Genomic DNA, 20,548 nt, shown 5'->3' on the forward strand with positions numbered 1-20,548 from the left:
TGCGCTCCAGCCTGGGCGACAGAGTGAGACTTTGTCTCAAAAAAAAAAAAAGAAGTAAGAAAGCTTGGAAAACAGAGAGAGACAGGGCAACCCAGCCCTCCCGCTTCCCCGCTCCTAGTCCCCTGTGCTCCTGCTGCTTCTCCCCGCTGCCACGGTGCTAGGCACGTGCACCACCCCCTCACATGCTCGCCCACCAGCGCTCCGAGGGAAAGCTGTGCTTTCTCCAGCTTATTCCTGCAGCACTGCCTCTACGTGAAGTTGTGCAAAGTGGCACATGATAGATACCGTGAAAAACTCAATGCAAACTACCATTAAGTGACAGCCTCCCCGCTGCAGACTTGGTCTATCTGCTCCTTACTTTTTTTTTTTGTGAGTCAGTGTCTTGCTCTGTCACCCAGGCTGGAGTGCAGTGGTACAATCTGGCCTCACTGCAGCTTCGACCTCCTGGGCTCACGCAATCCTCCCTCCCACTTTGGCCTCCTGAGCAGCTGGGACCACAGGCACGTGCTGCTGCTCCCGGCCCCCTCTTTTCTTTACAAGTGGGTGTGTGTCTGCCCCTGCTGCTTCCCTGGGCTGCGTTCTAAGGCAGCCTTACATCACGGCTGCTGAGGTTTTGTTGTCCGATGCACCCAGCTCTATAGGGAGTGTGGGCCATCCTTGAAAACGGAGTGAAGACATTTGTAGATCAAACCACAGCAGTGGAGTTGCTGATCCAGTCGGATGAACGTCTGATACTTCACAGGCGTTCCCAGGTTGCCTACTGCAGACACCGCCGGGAGCAGCACCCAAGTCGGCCTCCGCCTGCGGCCTGTACCTTTGGAGGATATGGACGAGGTGTCTGCCGATGTGGACCCCAGCCTGCGGTGCCTGCTTTGTAAAATGCGCGGCTTTTCATCAGCAAGGCTACGTTCAGCCTTCATCGCTGTGAGCTGCCTATATGTGCCTTTTCCTGTTTTTCTTTTCGGCTGTTGATTGGTTTGAAAAAGCTATGTAGGAAGGAAGCAATCTCTTTCGTTAACTGCAGCTGTCTCCCCCTCGTTGGTAGTTCTTTTGAATTTGTTCATGTTATTTTTTTCTCTGCGGAGGTTTAAAGTTTCTCTGTAGCAAATTCGGTGTTTTCTGTGTGTTTTGTGGCCCCTTTGTGTCCTCTGCAGTGCTTTTGTAGTGCCTTTTTAATGTATTTAATCCATCAGGACTTTATTTTTGTGTATAGGGTGAGACGGATGATTCCCACTTCATTTTTCCCCAAACGGCCTGTCCTACGATGCATTTCAGCTTGCATTCACCCAGAAGGCGTGGCAAGGAGAACCTCAGCACCACGAGATGCTGCTGGCACGTGCCGCTTCAGCTGGTGACCTGGGTGGTGTTGGCAGCATCTGAGTGGCTCTGTAGGCCGCAGCATCTCCCGGCACCCGAGCCCGAGATGAAGCAGCACGTGCCAGCAGCATCGCGTCGTGTGTTCTGTCCTGAGCCTCATGCAGATCTTTGTGGAGTGAGAATCACGGCTTGTTGATGGCGTGCACGGAAAAGCCGGTCTCATGCTGATTTTCCTTAGGGTCCATCAGAACACGTGCCCCGTGAACCGTGTCACCCCACAGCCCAACTCTGGTGAGCCTGGTTCTGTGTCTGCTGACCTGGTGAGGGCTGGGGACCAGGTGAGCTGCCTGCGGCACAGGCGTGCTGTGTAGCTGCCATGTGTGGCTTCCTCCACTGAGGCTGGTTTACCGTGTCTGTTCCCGGGGCCCCTTTGTTAGAGTGCAAGAGCCCAGGCAGCACCGTGGCAGCTGGGAAGGCTGTGGTTCCGGTGGGGCGGTTGCCTTGCCCAGTGTACCTGGAATTGCAGCTCCAGAGCACGGGCCCTGGCTCCTGCATGGCAGCGTCTCACCTTCCCTTTTCTTGTCAGGGTTTTTAGGCAGCCTGTACCTGCGTGCACCCATCCCTCTCTCTGTGCGGGGCCATTCAGCTCATGCTGCAGGTTTCTGCCGGGCCGGCCGGCGTTCCAGGGACCAGAGCCACCCCCAGAGCTCTGTGACGAGTCAGCTCAGGGCAGGTTTCTAGTCACTCCCCAAGGGCAGGGCTGAGGCGGGGTCTTCCAGAGTCAAGGGTTAGAGGGGCTGTTCCTTGAACGGCCCTTGAGTCCTCCTCAGAGTGCCTCCCACTGGGCCGGAGGGGCTGTCCCACACGGTCAGTCCCCACACGCTGCTCGTGAGCCCGGTGCCTCTATGCAGATCGCTCCGTGGCAGCTGCATCCTGGGCTCCTGAAGACTCAGGCAAGGGCACGGCTTCTCCTCATCCTCCTCCTCTTCATCTCCACCATCCATCTGCCCTGTGCCTTGCAGTCCAGCTCAGATACAGGCACTGTGGCAGCCAGGAGCACCCTGGATACCACCGGGCCCCAGGACCCAGATCACAGGAGCCACCTCATGCCCTGCGGCCTTGTCTTTCACCCTTTGGGCTTGTTCACTGCCAGTAGCAACAGGTGGCCCCAGAGGGTTCCACCGAGTGTGAGGGGGAGTGGATGGCACCTGCAGCATGTTCCCCCACAGGGAGGCCTGGGCTCTGTCTTGGGGGGTCCTGTCTCGGTTTTGGGGGGAATGAGGGTATGAGCACCTCGTCTAGCCTTGCCTCAGCCACTGGCTGGGGTTCTGTGAGGTTCAGTTTAATGGGGACTTGCCCGTCTCCTGACACCTTTGAGCTGTGGACTGAGCGGGCCAGAAGGAGTGGCAGTGTGTGAGCCGCCCGTGCAGCAGGTGGCCTAGGGTGTGAAGCAGACAGGGCACGGAGGAAGAAGCCTGTCTGCCTAGAGTGGGAAGCCGAGGTCGCAGCCGCCTCTGCCCTTCTGAGTGTGCACCCTTCTGTAGCCTCAGCTCGGCTGGCTGGCGATTGTATGAAGTCGTTTTTACTGTCACCTCTGGCTTGGTATTCCTGGTGCCCACTTGGACTTCCAGGCCCCGTGTGAGAAGCTCGGGCTCGGCGGATGACCTGCCTCAGGTGTGGCCCCTGTTGCCGTCACTTTGTCACTAATCAGACGTGTTTGGTGACCTTCCCCTCCCCATAGCCACTGGGGCTGTAGTGCTGGTGCTGCTAGGATCTGGGTTTGGGGCGAGGCCCAGGACAGTAGCGGCTCCAGACACCCTTGCTTGAGGCGCAGCATCTGCACTCCCAGCCCGGCCCTCCTCCAAGCTGGCGTTTCTGCTGCACCCACGGGACGCTCCTGTGCTTCCACAGCACCTGCGAGAGCTGTGGTGTGCTGGCCTTGTCGTAGGTAAGTTTAGAAACCGGAGCAGCTCGAGCGGACTTCACACTGTCCCCAACACAGGGTGGGGTGCGCCCACCTGCCCTGTCCATGTGGCCTTGGGCCTGCGGGGGAGAGGGAATCGGGACCCACAGGGTGAGCCCCCTCCATAGCCCGCGGCACCGACTCGATCTCAGTGAACACCCGTCAGCCCATCCAGAGGCTAGAAGGGGGAGCAGGCGTGAACCTGTGCTGGGGCACTTCAGCAAGGGCGCCTCGGGCCCGGAAAGCGGCGGGCGCTGGGGGTCGTGGGGCCGCCGCCAGCAGTTCCAGGCGGCCTCTGCTCCAGCTGCAGCATTCCAAGCCCTCTCCTCCTGCAGGAGCGGTGTGTTTGGTTCCTGTTGTCCTGGTGCCATGGCAATGGGGCTGGGGAGCTCCCTGGGGCCAGAGCCGGGAAGGGTCACTGTGCTGCGTTCCTGACCTGGCCTGCGCCCAGGCCTCATTTTCTTCATTCCAACACAACACAGGTCACTGTTCGGGTCAGTTTCCACTGGTCTTAGATTCATTTTTCTTTTGAAACAATTTCAAAACTACAGAAAAGCTGCAGAATCAGCCCCTCCCCTTTGTGGTCGGGAGGGAGAGGTCGGGATGCTATGGAGGAAAGTAGGTCAACCCAGGCACACCAGGAAGCTGTGGGAGGGGATTAAATCCTGCGGGAGCCCTGGGCCTTGGAGGTTTCACACCAGCTCCTGAAGTGAAGTCTGAAATGCCGAGCACAGCGACTGCCTTTCTCCAGGCAGGGCTTGCTTCTGCTTTGTTTTTCATTAGACATGGTGGATTTGTTGGACAAGCCAGGAAGGTCTGCATGAATTAAAAGAGATATCGGGAGATGTGTTCTGGGGAGACTGCAGCCGAGGCTGAACCGTCTCGGGAAATCAGTTAAGGCCGAGGAAATGGGGATGCCCTTGAGTCCACTCTGTTTCAGAGCAAACTGGAGTCAGAGACGCAGCACCCAGTGCCCTCTCCACCTGTCCGCACCTGCAGAGCCCTGCAGGCTCATCCCACCCCTGACCCTGTCCCCGCAGCAAATGAGCCTCCTTTCCCCGCCCACCGGGCAGGTGGCTGGGCCCCGCGTGGACCAAGCACAGGGGCGCCTGTGGAGTTCACTTTTGGAGGCTCCCTGAGAGGGCCGCTTTGTGGGGTCCAGGGATGAAGCCTCTGGTCACCGAGCACGTCGTCGGGCCTGGCAGGGGGCAGGGAGCACGTACGTCGCTGGGCCTGACGTGACCACGCGGGATCTTGGGGATGTCCCCCTAAGGGCCTCTGCCCTGTTCGTGGCCCCCTTCATGAGCCGTCGGGCATTCCTGCATGGCTTCACTGCAGTGACTGCCCTGACAGTCATTCGGGGCATGAGTGGGGAGGAGGCCTCCTCGTTGGGACACCTGCTTTCCGGGGCGGGCCGGGGTGAGTGGCCAGGCCATCACTGTGGGGGGACGCTGCTGAGAGAGCCTCCCGAGGCCGGGCCGAGGCGTGCTGCAGGTGCCCCTGGTGCTGTCCAGAGCCCGGGAGTCTGAGAGGCTGGCACAGGCCAGACCAGTTGCAGTGACTGTGGCAGCTCTGCAGTCAGGACCCGCCCCAGCCCATTCTCAGGTCATGGGGGTGCCACCTGGACACGTTTTGCTCACTCCCGTGTTCTCTTTCCTCAGGTGCAGAGGCCAAGACCGTTTTGCCCAAGAAGGAGAAAATGAAGCTGAGGCGTGAGCAATGGTTACAGAGTAAGTCCATGCCTGCGTCTTGAGGCAGCTGCCGGCCCAAGTCCCATCCCGTGGGCCCTCCTATTCCCACAGCCTCACATCTGGCCTTCTACACCAGCCACACTCCCCGAGGAGTGCCCAAGGGGATCACCCAAGACACTTCAGAGGCTGCTGTAGGGGCCGAAGGACAGTGGAGGCACAGAGAGGTTGGCCATGAAGACTTGGCAGCATGGCCAAGCCGGTCTGGCCTGTTGTGGATGGCACTGCCACCCCGTCCGTGTGGGCACCTGCAGAGCTGGGCTGCCTCCCTTTGGAGGACGGCCTTGGGAAGCTGCTGCTCTCGGCTCCTTGTTTGTAAAAATTACCTATTTTTGTTCCCCACCGTGAAATTTTTTATTGTGGAAGTAACCTGTGCTTGTGGAGTTTTTATGGTTCAGAAATGCCTGCAGTGGTATGTGAAATCCTTCCAGGCCTTGCCCGCGGTGAAAACAGTGTCTGCGCATAGCGCAGGGGCAGGGCCCCTGGTGTCCCCAGACCCTTTCAGGCCTGTGGCTCCCTCTTTTCTGAGGTCAGCCTTGCCACGTGCTCCCAGCCGCACGTCTCCGCAGGCTGAAACCACACTTCCCACTCAGGTTGTTTTGGAGTATCTCCTTATTTTTCGTGGTGCTGGATATTTGCCAGTGTTTTTCTAAGATTGTTTCTCGTCAAAATTATTTTGTATTTTTCGGTTATCTTTTTAGTGTGATTCTGCTACCTTTGTGAAATTAATTTGGAATATTTTCTTTTTTATGTTATCTGCTTTATTTTTTCCTTGGAGGTTTTAAAGAAAATGTATGTTTTTCAGAGGTAGGACCTAGAAAACTTTGTCAGTTTCTTTCGTGATTATTAGTTTTATGGTTTCTGTCCCTTTTTGGATATTTCTTAGGGAAATGATTCATTCCTCCATTTTCTTTTTCACAGTTCCTAGCATAGCTGTGAAAGTGGATTTGGACGGGCTACTGGACTGTGGCCATTTGGACCCTGATTTTCTAGGCTGTAATTCTTTGATGATGTGTAAATTTTATTCCATGGCACTTGGTCCTTTTTTTTTTTGGTTTTTCACAACTTGAGTCAATTTTGGCCACTCATAAAATGATCGAATTTGTCTGAGGATGGTGTCTCATGCCTGTAATCCCAGCACTTTGGAAGGTTGAGGTGGAAGGATCACCTACGCCCAGGAGTTTCAGACGAGCCTGGGCAATATAGCGAGACCTTGTCTCTACAAAAAATGTAAAAATTAGTCAGATTAGGTGGTGTGTGCCTCTGAGCCTCTAGTCCTAGCGACTTAGGAGGCTGAGGTAGGAAGATCGCTTCAACCCAGGAGTTTGAGGCTGCAGTGAGCCGTAATTGCACTAGTGCACTCCAGCCTGGGTGACAGAGTGGGTCCTTGTCTCTAAATAATGTTAATGATCAAATTTAGTCAGATCTCAGTCTTCATATGTTAGTTGCCTTCTTATTAAATATTCTATTTTCTTTATCGTTCTTTATTTGTATCTCCACCTTCATTTCTGATTAAATTAAGAAGTTTTGTCTCTTCCATTTAATAATTAATTAATGTATTTAATAACCAATTCTACTCTTTTGTCTTCAAAATTATTTGTTTTTATTTTGATCACTCCCGTTTTAGCTTTCTTTGGGTTTCAGTTACTCTACTTATCTGTTTGTATATGTTTTGTTCAGGAGTGAAAGGCTGTAAGTTATCTCTAAATACAGCTTTAGCTACATTTCCCAAGTTACTTTTACTTTGTATTTTATTATGAAAAATTTTATTTAGGAAAGTGGGAAGAATTTTATAGTGAATACCCTGTACCCACCACACAGATTTTACAATCTTTATTACATAACCGTTCATCTAGCAGTTTCTGTCCATCTACCAACATGGGTTTTTAAAAATGCGTTTCAAAGTAAATGGCAGACATCAGTACACTCCACCCCAAATAATTCTGCTAGAGTTCATGATTCTTTTTTTTTCTTTTTCTTTTGAAGATTGTATTTACATAAAATGAAATGCAAATCTAAAGTGTGCCATTCAATGATTGCTGACAAATGTTGTAGACACCTGTGCAGCTGAAATCCTGTTCAGGTTATGGACCATCACCACCATTCCCCGGCAGTCACGCACCCCCCCAGTCAATTACCTCTCCCACTGGCCCCAGAGGTAACAACAGCTGTGTCACCCTTTGTCGTCCACAGTTGAGCTTTTCTTGCCTTAGACTCCGTATAAATGGAATCATGTAGGATGCACTCTTTCTGCTTCTGGCTGCTTTTGCTCAGCGTAATGGTTTTGAAACCCATCCAGGCTGCATGTAGCAGCAGTCCATGCCTTTTGATTGCTGAGAAGTATTTCATTGTATGAATACACCATTTGTTACTCACTTTCCTGCTGATGGGCACCTGGGCTTTTTTCCATTTTTAGCTACTGTGAATAAGGCTGCTCTGAACATTCTTTACAAGTCTTTTTGTGGACATGTTTTCGTTTCTCTTGGGTAAGTGCTGAGGAATGGAATGCTGGGTCATAGGGTAGGTGTATGTTTAGTTTTATAAGCAGCTGCCAGACGCTTTTCTAGAGTGGTTGTACACTCACACTCCCACCAGAGCCTGTGAGAGTTCTCCTGGCCCTCAGCTTTGCCAACACGTGGCCTGCCGTCCCCTCAGCCTCAGCCGTCTGGTAATCATGAAATGGTATCTCATGGTGGTACTCATTTCCGTTGCCACCAAAAGAGCATTTACATGTGCTTACTGTCCATTTGTGTTTCAGCGTTAGTGAAATTCATTTTTCATGAGGCTTTTTGTCTTTTTATTATTGAGCTCTAAGAGTTCTTTGTCCTAGAGTCCAGTCTTTGGTTGGATATGTGTTTTACAGATGTTTTTCCCAGACTGTGACTTGCCTGTTCATTTTCTTTATTTTTATTTATTTATTTTTTTTTTGAGATAGAGTCTTGCTCTGTCGCCAGGCTGGAGTGCAGTGGTGCGATCTTGGCTTACTAGCAAGCAACACCTCCCGGGTTCAAGCGATTCTCCTGCCTCAGCCTTCTGAGTAGCTGGGACTACAGGCGCCTGCCACCGTGCCCGGCTAATTTTTTTGTATTTTTAGTAGAGATGGGGTTTCACCGTGTTAGCAGGATGATCTCGATCTCTTGACCTCGTGATCTGCCCGCCTTGGCCTCCCAAAGTGCTCGGATTACAGGCGTGAGAACTTTTTTTTTTTTTTTAAATAAACGAGAGTTTAATTTTGAGAAGTTTAATTTATATTAGTTATTGTGTGTGTATATGTATGTGTGTCCTATTTAAGAAAACTTTGCCTAATCCCAAGTCATGAAGATATTATTCCTGTTTCCTTCTAAAAACTTTATACTTTGAGCTTTCATATTTTTTTTTTTTCTATCTTGAATTGTTTGTCTATGTGGTGTTAGTGGTTAAGTTCCTTTTTTCCCCCTAATATGGATATTCAGCTGTTCCAGCACCATTTGTTATAAGTACTTTTCTTTCCTTATTGGATTGTTTTGTTGCCTTTGTGAAAAATCAGAAAGTCTCATAAGTGTGGATCTGTTTCTAGGCTGTCTTCTGTTCCATTGCTCTATTTGTTGTACCTTAGCAAAAACCATACTGTCTTGATTACCATAGCTTTAGGATTAGTCTGGAAGTCAGGTAACATAAGTCCTTTTTGTTGGTTCGTCTGTCTTGAGGTTGTTTTGGATATTCTAAGTCCTTGGCATTTCCATATAAATTATCATTAGCTTGTCTATTTCTTTAAAAACAACAACAAAAACCTAGTGGGGTTATGATTGGGATTTCATTGAATCTATAGATCAGTTCAGAATTACCATCTTAGCAAAGCAAATCTTCAAATTCATGAACATAGTATATCTCACCATTTAAATTTCATCATCAGTGTTATACAGTTTTAGTGTAGAGATCTTACATCTTATAATAAGCTTATTGCTAAGTATTTTATACTTTCTTATGCTGTCATAAATGCAGTTTTTTCTCAGCTCTCTGCTAGTATGTTAAAATACAATTGGTTTTTTAAAATACTAATCTTGTATCCTATGAATTTACTAATATCATGCATTAGATCTGGTAGTCATTTTGTAGATTCCTTAGGATCTTTAGAAATGCATGTTTTCTGTATGTGTGGATTTTTTTCCTCAATTTGCTTTTTTTCCCCAATATGTGTTGAAATTTTCCCTGTGGATCTGCACGCACCATCCCACCTCGCCTTTGTGAGGACAAGCTTGCAAACTTTGTCCTTGCTGTTCCTCCCATTGCAGGGCCCTCCCACTCCTGGAGGGCTCCCCCGGTCACTCTCCATCCCTTGCTTTGCTTTGTTTTGTCCACATACCTCCCCAGCGCCCAGGTAGCGCCTCTATGCTCCACCACACAGCCTGTGCCCCAGCCGTGCCGTGGACAGTGGCTCCCCATGCCCTGTGGGCGGGAGGGTGGGTCGTTGGAATCACACACATGTCCCACTTGACTTTCCCAACCCTCAGTTGTCCTCCAAGGCGGCTGGGCCAGTTCACACCCACCCACCAGCTCCCTCCGTCCTCGAACACTCGATATTATGAAACATTTAAAAATTTGCCAGTCTATGAGGTGCAACATTTCCTTGATTTCGAATCCAGTCGAGTGGCTTCTACTGTATTTTTTGGCCTTTGATTCCTCTTTGTTTTTAGTATTTAATTCATACATACTGATTTTTAGGAACAGTGTGAGAGGGGATCTGGCTCTTTCCCCAGGAGGACCCAGTTTATCTAACCTCACGTGTCATGCTCACACTTTGCCCGGTCTGCCCTGCGTCCACTGAGTGTTCATCAGCACTTTTGCCACGCTGTTAATTTCTGTTATTTTATAATTTGCTTTAATATCCGATAGCCCTACTTTCTTGTTGCTTGTTCTTTATAAAAAATATTTTTACTATTCTTATGCATTTAGTTGTTTTTAAAAAATAAAATTTAGGATTAGCTGCACAGGTTTGACTAAAAATCCCGTTGAAATTTTAACTGAGGCAGCATCCGATTTTTCTGGAGTAACTGACAGAGAAGAACTGCACTCTCCCGTTGGTTCTCCTGGCTGCTTGGAAGCTGGTGTTTGTGTGGGACCTCCCCTAGGTGCTGCAGATGAGAGCAGTGCTGAGTGTTCCCAGGCCGTGGGTCCCGCCCCACCACTGCCTCGCTCCCTCCCTCCCCCTCAGAATTGAGTGGGCCGGGTGGGATTGTCGATATTGTGGTCATCTTTTCCTTGCTCGGATTTATCACTGAGTATCTAATGTTTGGCCCTGAAATGTGATACTCACTGTGGGTTTCTAGCAGCTCATCTGTCAAGGAGCTTCCTTCCGTTTGTGGTTTCATTGTAATTTTTCTCATGCGTGGGCAGTGAATTGTGCAGAATCCTCTGCACACTGGTGGTGGTGACCATAGGCTTTCTTGCCTCTTGAGTGGCCACTGTGGAGGGTCACCCTGAGGCATTTCCCGGGAGAACCATCCTTGCATGCCTGGGGCTCACCCTGCTTGGGCACAAGGTATCCTTCTTTTGAAAGGCTTCTGGCTTTGACTTGCTGAGGTGCGAGCCTTTGTGTCTGTCCTCATGGGAGCCACACGCCTCTGCTTTGCTTTTCCTGGCCTGGGTCTGCAGCCTGTGAAGGAGCCATCTGGCCTGGCCCGCCCCTCCCTACCCCAGCTTCCAGGGTGCCCTGGCTCTCTTTTGATGAGGTGCCGAGTAACGTGTCTACCACAGTCCAGGCAGGGTGGAGTAAGCGCTGGATTCTTACCTTATAAACCCCCATGATTCCCAAGGCTGTGGAGAGCTGGTGTACACCTTCCAAGCTCTCAACCTGCACTGGGGGCTGAGGACCCAGAGGAAGGGTGGTCTTTGTCCCAGGTTCTTGTCGGTGATTTGGAGCCAGGTAAACACACCCTGCTACAGGGACCCAGGGCAGGGTGGCATCCCCTGACTTCGGGTTGGTCACGGTGGGCCCTTCAGACCTTGTTCTGCGAGCCATCTGCCCTGGGGGCTGAGAGGGGCGCCGCTGTCCCAGACAGCAGGATTGGAGAGGAGCTGGCTGTTGTCACCTCTGGAAACCTGGGCATTCCCCCCAGGGGGCACAGGTCTGCCATGCCCGGGCCTGTGTCACGAGCTGGCAGTGTTTGAGCTGCAGGCCTGTCCCTCTGGGTTGCCCTGAAGAGAGCAGGCTTTGTCCACGCTCCACAGCCTCCAGGAGCCACGTGCAGTGAGCAGCATGTCCGAGCATGTGTTCTCTTAGCAGTTTTGAGATAAATACATTTTTAAATTAAATCAAATCCCAAGGCCATGCCCCTTCTGTCCAGACCCTGCCCAAATCCCTTCTCTAGCGTGGAGGCCTCAGCCCTACCTGCCACCCCCCATGGCCCCAAGCCCTCAGGTCTGTCCTGGGGCTTCTCCCCTTGCCTCTGGGGAGCCCTCTCCCTCCTGGGAACAACGCTGAGCCTCCCAGGCTGTGACTTGCCATCTTAAGTTGAGAGCCCCTTTTCCTTATTCCCCTCTGTCCCCTCTGCTCGGTGGCTGTGTGCACTCCCCTACGCGCGCTCCGGCCACAGTTGCCAGCGTCCCTTTGCAGGAGAAATCCTCAGTGGCTGCAGCTCCACCTCATTGTGAGCCCTGCGATTAAAAAGCGCAGCTCTGTCATTAAGGGGAAGAAAATAACTCAAGCCTGCCTGCCCTGCAGGTTCCCAGGGGCAGAATGGGGGCGACAGCGGGAAGGAGAGAGGCAGCAGGGCCGGGCACCCCGCCAGGTCTCTCGTGGGCCAGAGGCTCTGGGCCTGGGCTCGTCCTCTGCCTCTTGTTTGCCTCTAACATCATTTCTCCTTCCTTAGAAATCGAAGCCATAAAACTGGCTGAGCAGAAGCACAGGGAGGAGCGGAGGCGGAGGGCCACGGTGGTGGTGGGGGACCTGCACCCTCTCAGGGATGCCCTGCCCGAGCTGCTGGGGCTCGAGGCTGGCAGCCGGCGCCAGGCCCGCAGGTGAGTGTCCGGGAGGGGTGGCCCTTTCCAAGCTGTGGGGCTGACCCGGGTCCAGAGGTGGAGGGATATGAGTGGGACCCACGGGCCACGGTGGTTCCTGAGCCTGCAGAGGCCGAGAGCTGGGGCTCCAGCCAGTGCTCCACGCAGGTACCCTGTTCTCAGGGCGTGAGCTCATGAGGCCGGCGGGGGCTGTGGGGGACGTTTCAGGGGCACCCAGGCCCACCCTTGTGAGGAGCCTGGTGGCTCTGCTGATGCCGAGCTCCCTCATGTGCCCCTCCCCCAACATTGGCCACAGCTCCTGCCGGGTCCCACTGGGGGTCCCCCCAACTCACTGTTCTGCCACAGCCTCCACCCCACAGAGACCCTGCTGTGCTCATCTGAGGCCCCTGAGCATCCACCATGCTCTTCTTGTGCCTCTGACAGGGGCTCCAGTCTCCCCTCCTGAGTGGACCTTTCCCTGACGCCCACCTAACACTGCACACCCTGTCCTGCCCCTCACTCTGTCGCACAGAGGGTGGCCCGTGAGGACAGCTCAGGCCTGCTGTCGGGTGTGGTGAGGGTGTGGGACCCACTCATGCAGGGCCCTGGGACACACATCCCAGAGCTTGTCCTCATGGGGCGGGAGCTGCCTCGTGCATCCTCCCCAGGAGGGACGGGGCCTGATGTGAGTGCGGTTGCTCTCCCGAGCTGCACCTACCTGTGTGGGAAGCACATGCCTCCCAGCCTCACCACGGGTCTGGATGTGGTTTGTTCTTCAGGAAAGAGGCAGGCCCCTGCCCCACCCTTGGCTGCTGGCATCACAACGCCCCTCCCCCGCCCCCTGCTGAGAGCTGGGGTGGTGGGTTCTGGGCCCTTAGTGCATGAGCAGCCAAGCCAGCGGGCCTGGGCCTGGACCCCAGTGGGGCCCCTCCACCCCCCTGCCCTGGGCAAGGCCTGGTCCTGAGCATGAGCCCTCCTCCTGACGCACTGAGGTGCTCCCTCCAGAACCCCATCACCCAGTGACACAACCCCGCCACCCAGTGACGCAACCCCCAGTGACACAACCCTGCCACCCAGTGACGCAACCCCCAGTGACACAACCCCCAGTGACGCAACCCCACCACCCAATGAAGATACCGCCACCCGGTGACGCAACCCCGCCACCCAGTGAGCCATTTGCCAGTGGCAGGTTGCATGTGCCCTGACAATGTGGACAGTGTTCCGTGTGCCAGCCTGCTGTGGTGTGTGCACCCCAGGACGGCTCAACCAGGAGGGCAGTGGCTGCATGACCCTCCCTGTCACCTCACAGGGGATGCAGCCTGCTGATAAGCTGCTGCCTGTGGCGCCCCTCTCCCGGGAGCTTGGCTTTCAGGCTCTTTGTGCCTGGGTCACATGCGGTGAAAGGAGAGCAGCCTCTGCCCTTCCCCTGTGGCTGGAAGGCACCACCCAGGTGTGGGTGCTGAGGCTCTGGGCTCAGGCGGGGCCTGTGTAGCCACAGCCCAGCTTTCAGGGCTGGAAAGAGGCCGGACCACTCTGTTCTGTCTCAGCTTCTGGGCCTTCCTCATTCATTTGTGTCATCTCTATGCTTTTTTTTTTTTTTTTTTTTTTTTGAGACGGAGTCTTGCTGTGTCGCCCAGGCTGGAGTGCAGTGGCACGATCTTGGCTCACTGCAAGCTCCGCCTCCCGGGTTCACACCATTCTCCTCCTGCCTCAGCCTCCCGAGTAGGTGGGACTACAGGTGCCTGCCACCATACCTGGCTAATTTTTTGTATTTTTAGCGGAGACGGGGTTTCGCCATGTTAGCCAGGATGATCTAGATCTCCTGACCTCGTGATCCACCCACCTCGGCCTCCCAAAGTGCTAGGATTACAGGCGTGAGCCACCGCGCCCGGCCTAATTTTGCTGTTTAAAAAATAATTTTCTTTCTCCTACTAACTTTCCATCTGGGCAGAAAGCAGGGGCTGTGTGCAGTGTCAAACCTGGGGTCCATCCTTTCATGGCCTAGCTGCCCAGGCTTGAGGGTGGCAGGTCACGCGCTGCAGGCCCAGTCAGCTCCAGGCTGGCATCCCGCGGCGGAGGCACCAGAGCACTGGGTCCAGAATAGGAGCGGCCGCCCGGAGTGGAGATGTGACAACCGAACATTCCTGGTTCTTGGACAAAAATGTGACCCTGGTCAAGTATCCTTTCCCTGTTTTCAGTTTTCTCATCTGAAAAATGTGCTTGGCGCTCCCAGAAGGGAGAGGGCTGTATCAACACCCAGCCCCCAGGCCGAGGAGGATGTGCCCCTGCCTCCCTGCGGGGCTCTGGGCTGGGAAGGCCCATCTGCTCTCAGCCCTGAGAGCCTCCTGTCACTGGGAGTCCCCGTCCCTCCTCAGATGTGGCTCAGGCAGCAGTGCCTCCTGACCCTGGGGGAGCTCTTGGAATCAGCCCTATTTTAGACAGGCTTTAGATTTGTAGAAAAATGGCAAAGATGGTGCCAAGAGCTCCGTGCAGCTCCCCCGTCCCCACATGCTGTTGCTCTGACATGAGTGTGGTACGTTCGTCACATGGAAGGAACCAGTATCAACAGAGAAATAGTGAGCGTTAAGTAATTAATAGTTAACTAAAGCCCATACCTTAGGTGTCCTTCATTTTTCCCTAACGGACTCTTTCTGCCTCAGGATCCGTCCAGGATCCCACGTGACATTCAGATGTCACGGCTCCCTCGGCCCCTCTTGGCTGTGAGTTTCTCAGACTCCTCTTGGTTTTAATGACCTTGACTGTTCTGAGGAAGCTGCCCGTCAGCTGAGATCTGTCTGATGTTTTTCTCATGGGTACAAGAAGGGACTGGGTTTGGGGAGGAAGCCCCCAGAGGCAAAGTGCCACTGTCACTCCACTGTATTGGGCACACCATCACCTGACTCACCGTGAGGCTGAGCTTGCCCCTGCTGGATTGAGGCCCCCGCTCCATGCTGTCCGCTTTGGGAGGAAGTCGCTCTGCAGCCCTGGCCTCGGGGTGGGGGTTGTGCTCCACCTCCTGGAAGACACAGCAGTGACAGAGACTGTTTGGAATCCTGCTGGGAAAGGAGCTTTGTCTCTTCTCCCCGTGTATGTGTCGCTCATGCGTCGGTGTTGGTCTGGACAGATGGATGTTTAGTTTACACACACTGTTACTTGATTTTGGTGCCGAAACTGTTCCAGCATTGGCCGCTGGGAGTTCTTGCAGTTGCCTCCAGCTCCCTTTGGCCCCATTGACGTCGGGGTCGTATTTTTAGCTCTTTCCCACTGCCGAGCACCAACAGGTAACCCAGGCGCATCTTGGACATCTCCTGCCAGTCCTGCTGTTTCTCTAGGGAGCTCTGGCCCTGGTATTGCAGGAGGTGTGAGACCCTGAGATCTGGGGCTCGGTGCGCCTGTCCCAGGATCTGGGGTTTGGCGTGCCTGGGCAGTGGGCCGTATCTCTGGGAACTGCACCTTGGTCCCGGCAGGCAGGTCTGCCCCACTGACCACCACTCTTGGACTCTGATGTGCTTTGGGCTTGAGGGGTCAGCAGGCGAGCACCAGTGGCCTGGGAGGCTGGAGGGTGGACAGCCTCTCCCTCCCAGCCTGGAGCTCTGTCTCTCACTTCTCCCCTTCCCACCTAGCGGGGAGAACATATGGCTTGGGCTGGCAGAGCTGTCCTTGTGGAACCCAAGCATTGGGTCCTTGCCCCACGGCCCCTCCCAACCCTCAGTCCCCTCAGTCCCCTCCCAACCCAGTCCCCTCAATCCCCTGTCCTGGCGCCCTCCCCTGAGGGCCTCATGCCCCTGGGGTGCGGGATGCAGAGCTGGAATCTCAGAGGCCAGGGCAGGGCCCGTGTTTGGGGTCCACGTCACTCCTGGCTGGGAAGCAGGCATCGAGCGACACTTGACCCCGGTGACCCCCACGCTCTGGACCTCCACCTCCTGTGTGCGCTTTGTGGGCGATTGTCGGGAGGGGACCCCCCACACTCTGGACCTCTGCCTCCTGTGTGCGCTTTGTGGGCGATTGTCGGGAGGGGACCCCCCCACACTCTGGACCTCCACCTCCTGTGTGCGCTTTGTGGGCGATTGTCGGGAGGGGACCCCCCACACTGTGGACCTCTGCCTCCTGTGTGCGCTTTGTGGGCGATTGTCGGGAGGTGACCCCCACGCTCTGGACCTCCACCTCCTGTGTGCGCTTTGTGGGCGATTGTCGGGAGGGGACCCCCCACGCTCTGGACCTCCGCCTCCTGTGTGCGCTTTGTGGGCGATTGTCGGGAGGGGAGTGGTGGTGACACCGCTGCTCCTGCCTGGAGGGAGTGCCGTGGGGGCTGGTGAGGGTCCACACTGGGCAGAGTTAGGCTCCAATTCCTCCTCGGCTTCCTGCTGTTAGGCCTCATGGAGTCACGTCCGTCCCTGCCGGTGCTTGCCCTTGGCCCATGACGGTAACTGCCCAGCACTCTGTCCCCGGGGCCCTGAACTCCGGAAACCCCACTGGGAGGCTGTGCGTCCCGCCTGGGAGGATGGGGTGTGGGACACGTGGGTGGGGGACTGTCCCTGCAGTGGGGAGGGGAGGTGCCACTGGGTGCAGCTCCTCTGCTTTGGGACCTTGGGAGGCATTGGTCCCACCCCCACTGCTAGTTCATCTCTTAAAGTGAGGGTGCAGCTCCAGGGCCCGAGGTTTCCCCAACCAGGAAGGCTGTCCTGGACCCGGGCTCAGGTCTCCTGACCCCAGCACGTGGCTGCCCAGAGCCCTGGCACCAGGGGTGCACCTAGAGGAGGGGGCCCCACGCTGATGGCTTCTGCAAGGGTGGGGACCCGGGACAGCTCTGGGCAGTCAGTGAGGGAGCTGCTGCTCGGGGGTGGACACAGGAAGGGGGTCGGCTGGCCAGGGGGGCAGAGCTTCTGCATCGGGGCAACGCTGGCCCAGGAGAGGCCGTGGGGAGATGTCGTCAGCCCCGGCAGAGCCCCTGCAATGAATGGAGCTGTGGCTTTGAGCGGGCAGAGGGGACGGGAGATGCGAGGGGCTGTCATCTGCCACTGTCATCTGAGCAGGAAGGGATGGGGACTGAGTCCTTCTCCAAATCAGCGCAGAGCTAGGGTTAAAAGAAAGCGGGCGCTGAGGGCTATTTTGGGCAGACACAAAATGTCTGTCGTTCATATTTTAAGAGATCCATGAATAAAAGATGAAGTCTCCTGGCCCGAGGCTAAGTGTAGGGCTGGTCTGAGGACTCCGCGGCTCTGCCTTCCCGCCGTCGTCTGGCTCCCATCTCACTGTGTGGACGGCAGATCTGAGAAGGTGCCTGGTGTGGCCTTGCGGGTTCTCTGTTCCTTTTAAGGCCCCGGTCGCTGTCCCATGTGAACATTGGGCCAGGTGGGCGGCTGCCTTGGCCGGCTGACCACAGGGAGTGCAGGCGAGCTCCCGAAGATTCCCACGGTTAACTGAGGGTGAGAAGCTCCGCGGGCAGCCGGAGCCTGCCTGGGGTGGACGTCAGAGATGAGAGTGTCCTGGCCCGCCCGTGCCCTTAGTCAAGGCCCAGCTCGGTGGTTTGGAGATCCCAGGACTAAAGGAAATAGCCAGCAGCAGTCAGGAAACCTCCTCAGTTCCTCCACCTGTCCATGGGGGACTGCAGTGCTCGTTGGCACCCCCCGCAGGTGCAGGCAGGGCAGGATCTACGGTGGGTCCACGCCCCTGTCCCCAAGTTCAGTCATCAGGAGGGCAGGTGCAGCTTCCCACTGTAGCACAGCGTGCGCCTTCTTCTAAAGAGAGGACTTGGGGACGTGTAGGCTTGGGTGGGTGACTCAGCCTTCCTGGGAAGTGGTGTGTACTGCGGGAGTGGGACCGGCTGTGCCTGCCAGGGTCCTTTGGCCCGAAGTGTGAGGTGTCTGCGTAGCCTGCCCTGGCCAGGCAGGTGGGGTGGAGACGCTGTATATCGTGAGACGTGTTCCTGGCTGACCACTCCCTCCATGTCCCATGGAGCCAGGAGGAGCTGCAGGAGTCACCAGATTCCACAGGGAGCAGCTTGGGGCTCGCGGTCACAGGACAGTCAGGCAGTTGCACTGCTTGTCCGGGGCGGTCACAGGACGGTCAGGCAGTTGCACTGCTTGTCTGGGGCGGTCACAGGACGGTCAGGCAGTTGCACTGCTCGTCCAGGTCCCGCCTCCACGGCCACAGTGCAGCTTGGAACTTGTGGTTCTGCAGTGGTTTGGTCACCTCTGGCCACCACGACGTCTGCTCTAAGAAGGGAGGAGCCAGCCTCTGCCCACGGGAAGGTGTTTAGGGGATGCTGGATGCTGACTGACGTGGCTTCTCTGTGTCCACAGCAGGGAGAGCAACAAGCCCCGGCCCTCAGAGCTCAGCCGGATGAGCGCAGCCCAGAGACAGCAGCTTCTGTGAGTGCACCTGCCCACCCTCTCCAGGGGTTCAGCTCCTATGTGCCCTCACCCCGCCCACCCTCTCCAGGGGTTCAGCTCCTGTGTGCCCTCACCCCGCCCTCTCCAGGGGTCCTGAGCGCCTCCAGCCTGCCCTCCCAGGGGTTCAGCGGCTGAGAGCCCCGCCCGTGCCTCTAGTCCCCTCCATGCTGCTCCGCTGGCTCCTGCCTGTCTGCTCCAGGGGGGCTTTTCAGTGCAGTCAGGTCCTGTGGCCCTGGGTCAAGTCCCGCCTCCCAGGAAGGCTTCCAAGGGGAGTCATGGATCTAAAATGATGGGTGGACGCAGCCCCGTCTCCGCCCCTCCCCTCCGCTGGCTGGGTGAAATCTGGATGGTATGTTTGGTTCTGTGGCTGGGCACTGCGGCCTCCAGTTAGCAGGGCTAGGACACTGATTTGCAGAAATTTGTACTCAGTTGTCCTCTTGGGTACAAAAATCTCCAGACCACGCTCTTGCCTCTTTGTAGACTCAGCTCCAGTTTCCACTGAGAGAGCCACATTTTACACCCTTGTAAGATGGTTTTAGTTAGCTACTGGAATGATTTTTTTTCTTTGTTTTTGAAATGACTTTGCTAAGGTATTTATCAGTAGGGAACATTTTGTGTCAGTTTCTACCGAGACCCGTTGTGCCCTTCCAGTTTAGAATCTGAAGTCTGTTTTGTGAGTACGATTATGTTTAGAAGCTGGTGTCTGTTTTGTGAGTACAGTTATGTTGGGAAGGTGGTGTCGAATGGTAGCTCCAAAGATTTCTTTATTGTCTTGGCCCTTCTTCAGGGGCACCAATTATGCACTTACTGGATCTCTCTAATCTATTTGTCTTCCATCTCGTGTTCTATAATCCATTTTTACTCTAGACACTTTGTAGGGTCTAGGTGAAGTATAGATAGTATAGTAAACTGTCTTTTTTAGTTTTTTAAAAAGTTTTTATTTTTATTTTTTAGAGACAGTTCCTTGCTCTGTGGCCCAAGCTGGAGTGCAGAGGTGTGATCAAGGCTCACTGCAGCCTCCGCCTCCTGGGCTGCAGCGATCCTCCTGCCTCGGCCTCCTGAGGAGCAGGGTCTTCCCGTAGATCTTTGTGTTTGTCCTCTTTGGTTTCTGCTTCTCTGTTTATGAACTGAGTTCTTCCCAGGCCAGTCTTGTCTGGAGACAGTTTGCGAACAGCAGAGCCCTCTCCGTGTGGCCATCGTCCTGCCTGGCCTCCCTCTCCGCCTCTCCCCAGTGCACAGCCTGGTCCAGGGAGCCCCTCCCTGCCTGGACAGGGCGACGGGTTTCCCTCTCGCAGACTGTCTGTCGCCCGCACCCCTTGGTGCCCCCATGTCCTTGCAGTCGCGGCATTTTGAAGCAGCTCAGGTTAACAGGTCTCCTGGTTTCATCAAAGATCGAGTTTGGTTTCTCGCTGCTTCTGAGAGGAGAGCAGGAGGCCCCTTGTTCACTCCGTGTTTTGGAGCCAGAGGACTGTTCCCTTTCATGTCCATGGTGCTTTCTGGCGCGTGTGGACAGGGCTCAGGTGTTTGAGTGGCTTGGATCCTTCGATCCCAAGATCCCAGTGGGAAGCAAGAGTGTTCCCCTCCCTGGGTCATGCTCCCCTGGGGGCTTCATGTTGGGCATGAGCCTTGTAGCTCCTGGAGCTGGTGGTCTGTGCCCCAAGGCTGCTCCTCTGAGTACGAAACCAAGGAAGGGCTTTTCTCTCAGGTGGGAGGCCCCGTCTATGGGTCTCTGTTTACGGTTGTCCAGGATGGCATCTGGAGGCCTGGCCCAGCATGGGAGCCACACAGTGCCAGGGGCACTGAACCCGTGTCCCATAGTGTCTAAACTCAGGCGCAGGCACAGGCTCCCCCTGCAGCCCCTCCCCGTGCAGCTTCGCTTCCAAGCGTCACTGTCACGGCTCCTTTCCTTCCCCAGCTCTGACCCAGGACTCTGCCCAATGGACCACAGTGCTAAGAACCTGGCCTGGGCCTTCCCCTGGCCTCAGCTCCTCAGTTGCCCCAGGTGGGGCCTTGTTGGGTCCTGGTAGCCCCAGAGATCACTAGTGATGTCCAGGCTGTGACTGGGGCATTTCACCCTGACTTTACGGGGACAGCCCCAGCTGCCATGCTGGGGCCAGGGTGGCAGTGACAGGAGGAGGTGGTGGTTAGTGACC

At 55.1% G+C, this 20,548-nt stretch overlaps 1 protein-coding gene across 8 annotated transcripts in view; it reads left to right on the forward strand.

Moving 5' to 3' along the window:
- Positions 1–20,548, forward strand: part of SLX9 (SLX9 ribosome biogenesis factor) — a 38,724-nt gene that overhangs the window by 14,919 nt on the left and 3,257 nt on the right. For 2 of the 8 annotated variants that reach the window (XM_054675132.2, XM_054675134.2), the window contains 5 exons: positions 4,942–5,010; positions 11,877–12,024; positions 13,955–14,180; positions 14,664–14,723; positions 18,306–18,374. In XM_054675132.2, the coding sequence (XP_054531107.1) occupies positions 4,942–5,010; positions 11,877–12,024; positions 13,955–14,180; positions 14,664–14,723; positions 18,306–18,374 (572 nt within the window). Of the gene's footprint in view, positions 1–3,241; positions 3,266–3,694; positions 3,775–4,941; positions 5,011–11,876; positions 12,025–13,954; positions 14,181–14,663; positions 14,724–18,305; positions 18,375–20,548 lie in introns of those variants that run through there. The other 6 variants (XM_054675135.2, XM_054675133.2, XM_009441556.5 and 3 more) reach the window with 6 other exon arrangements.

This window comes from Pan troglodytes, chromosome 22 (assembly GCF_028858775.2).
Source record: "Pan troglodytes isolate AG18354 chromosome 22, NHGRI_mPanTro3-v2.0_pri, whole genome shotgun sequence".
NCBI lineage: Eukaryota > Metazoa > Chordata > Mammalia > Primates > Hominidae > Pan > Pan troglodytes.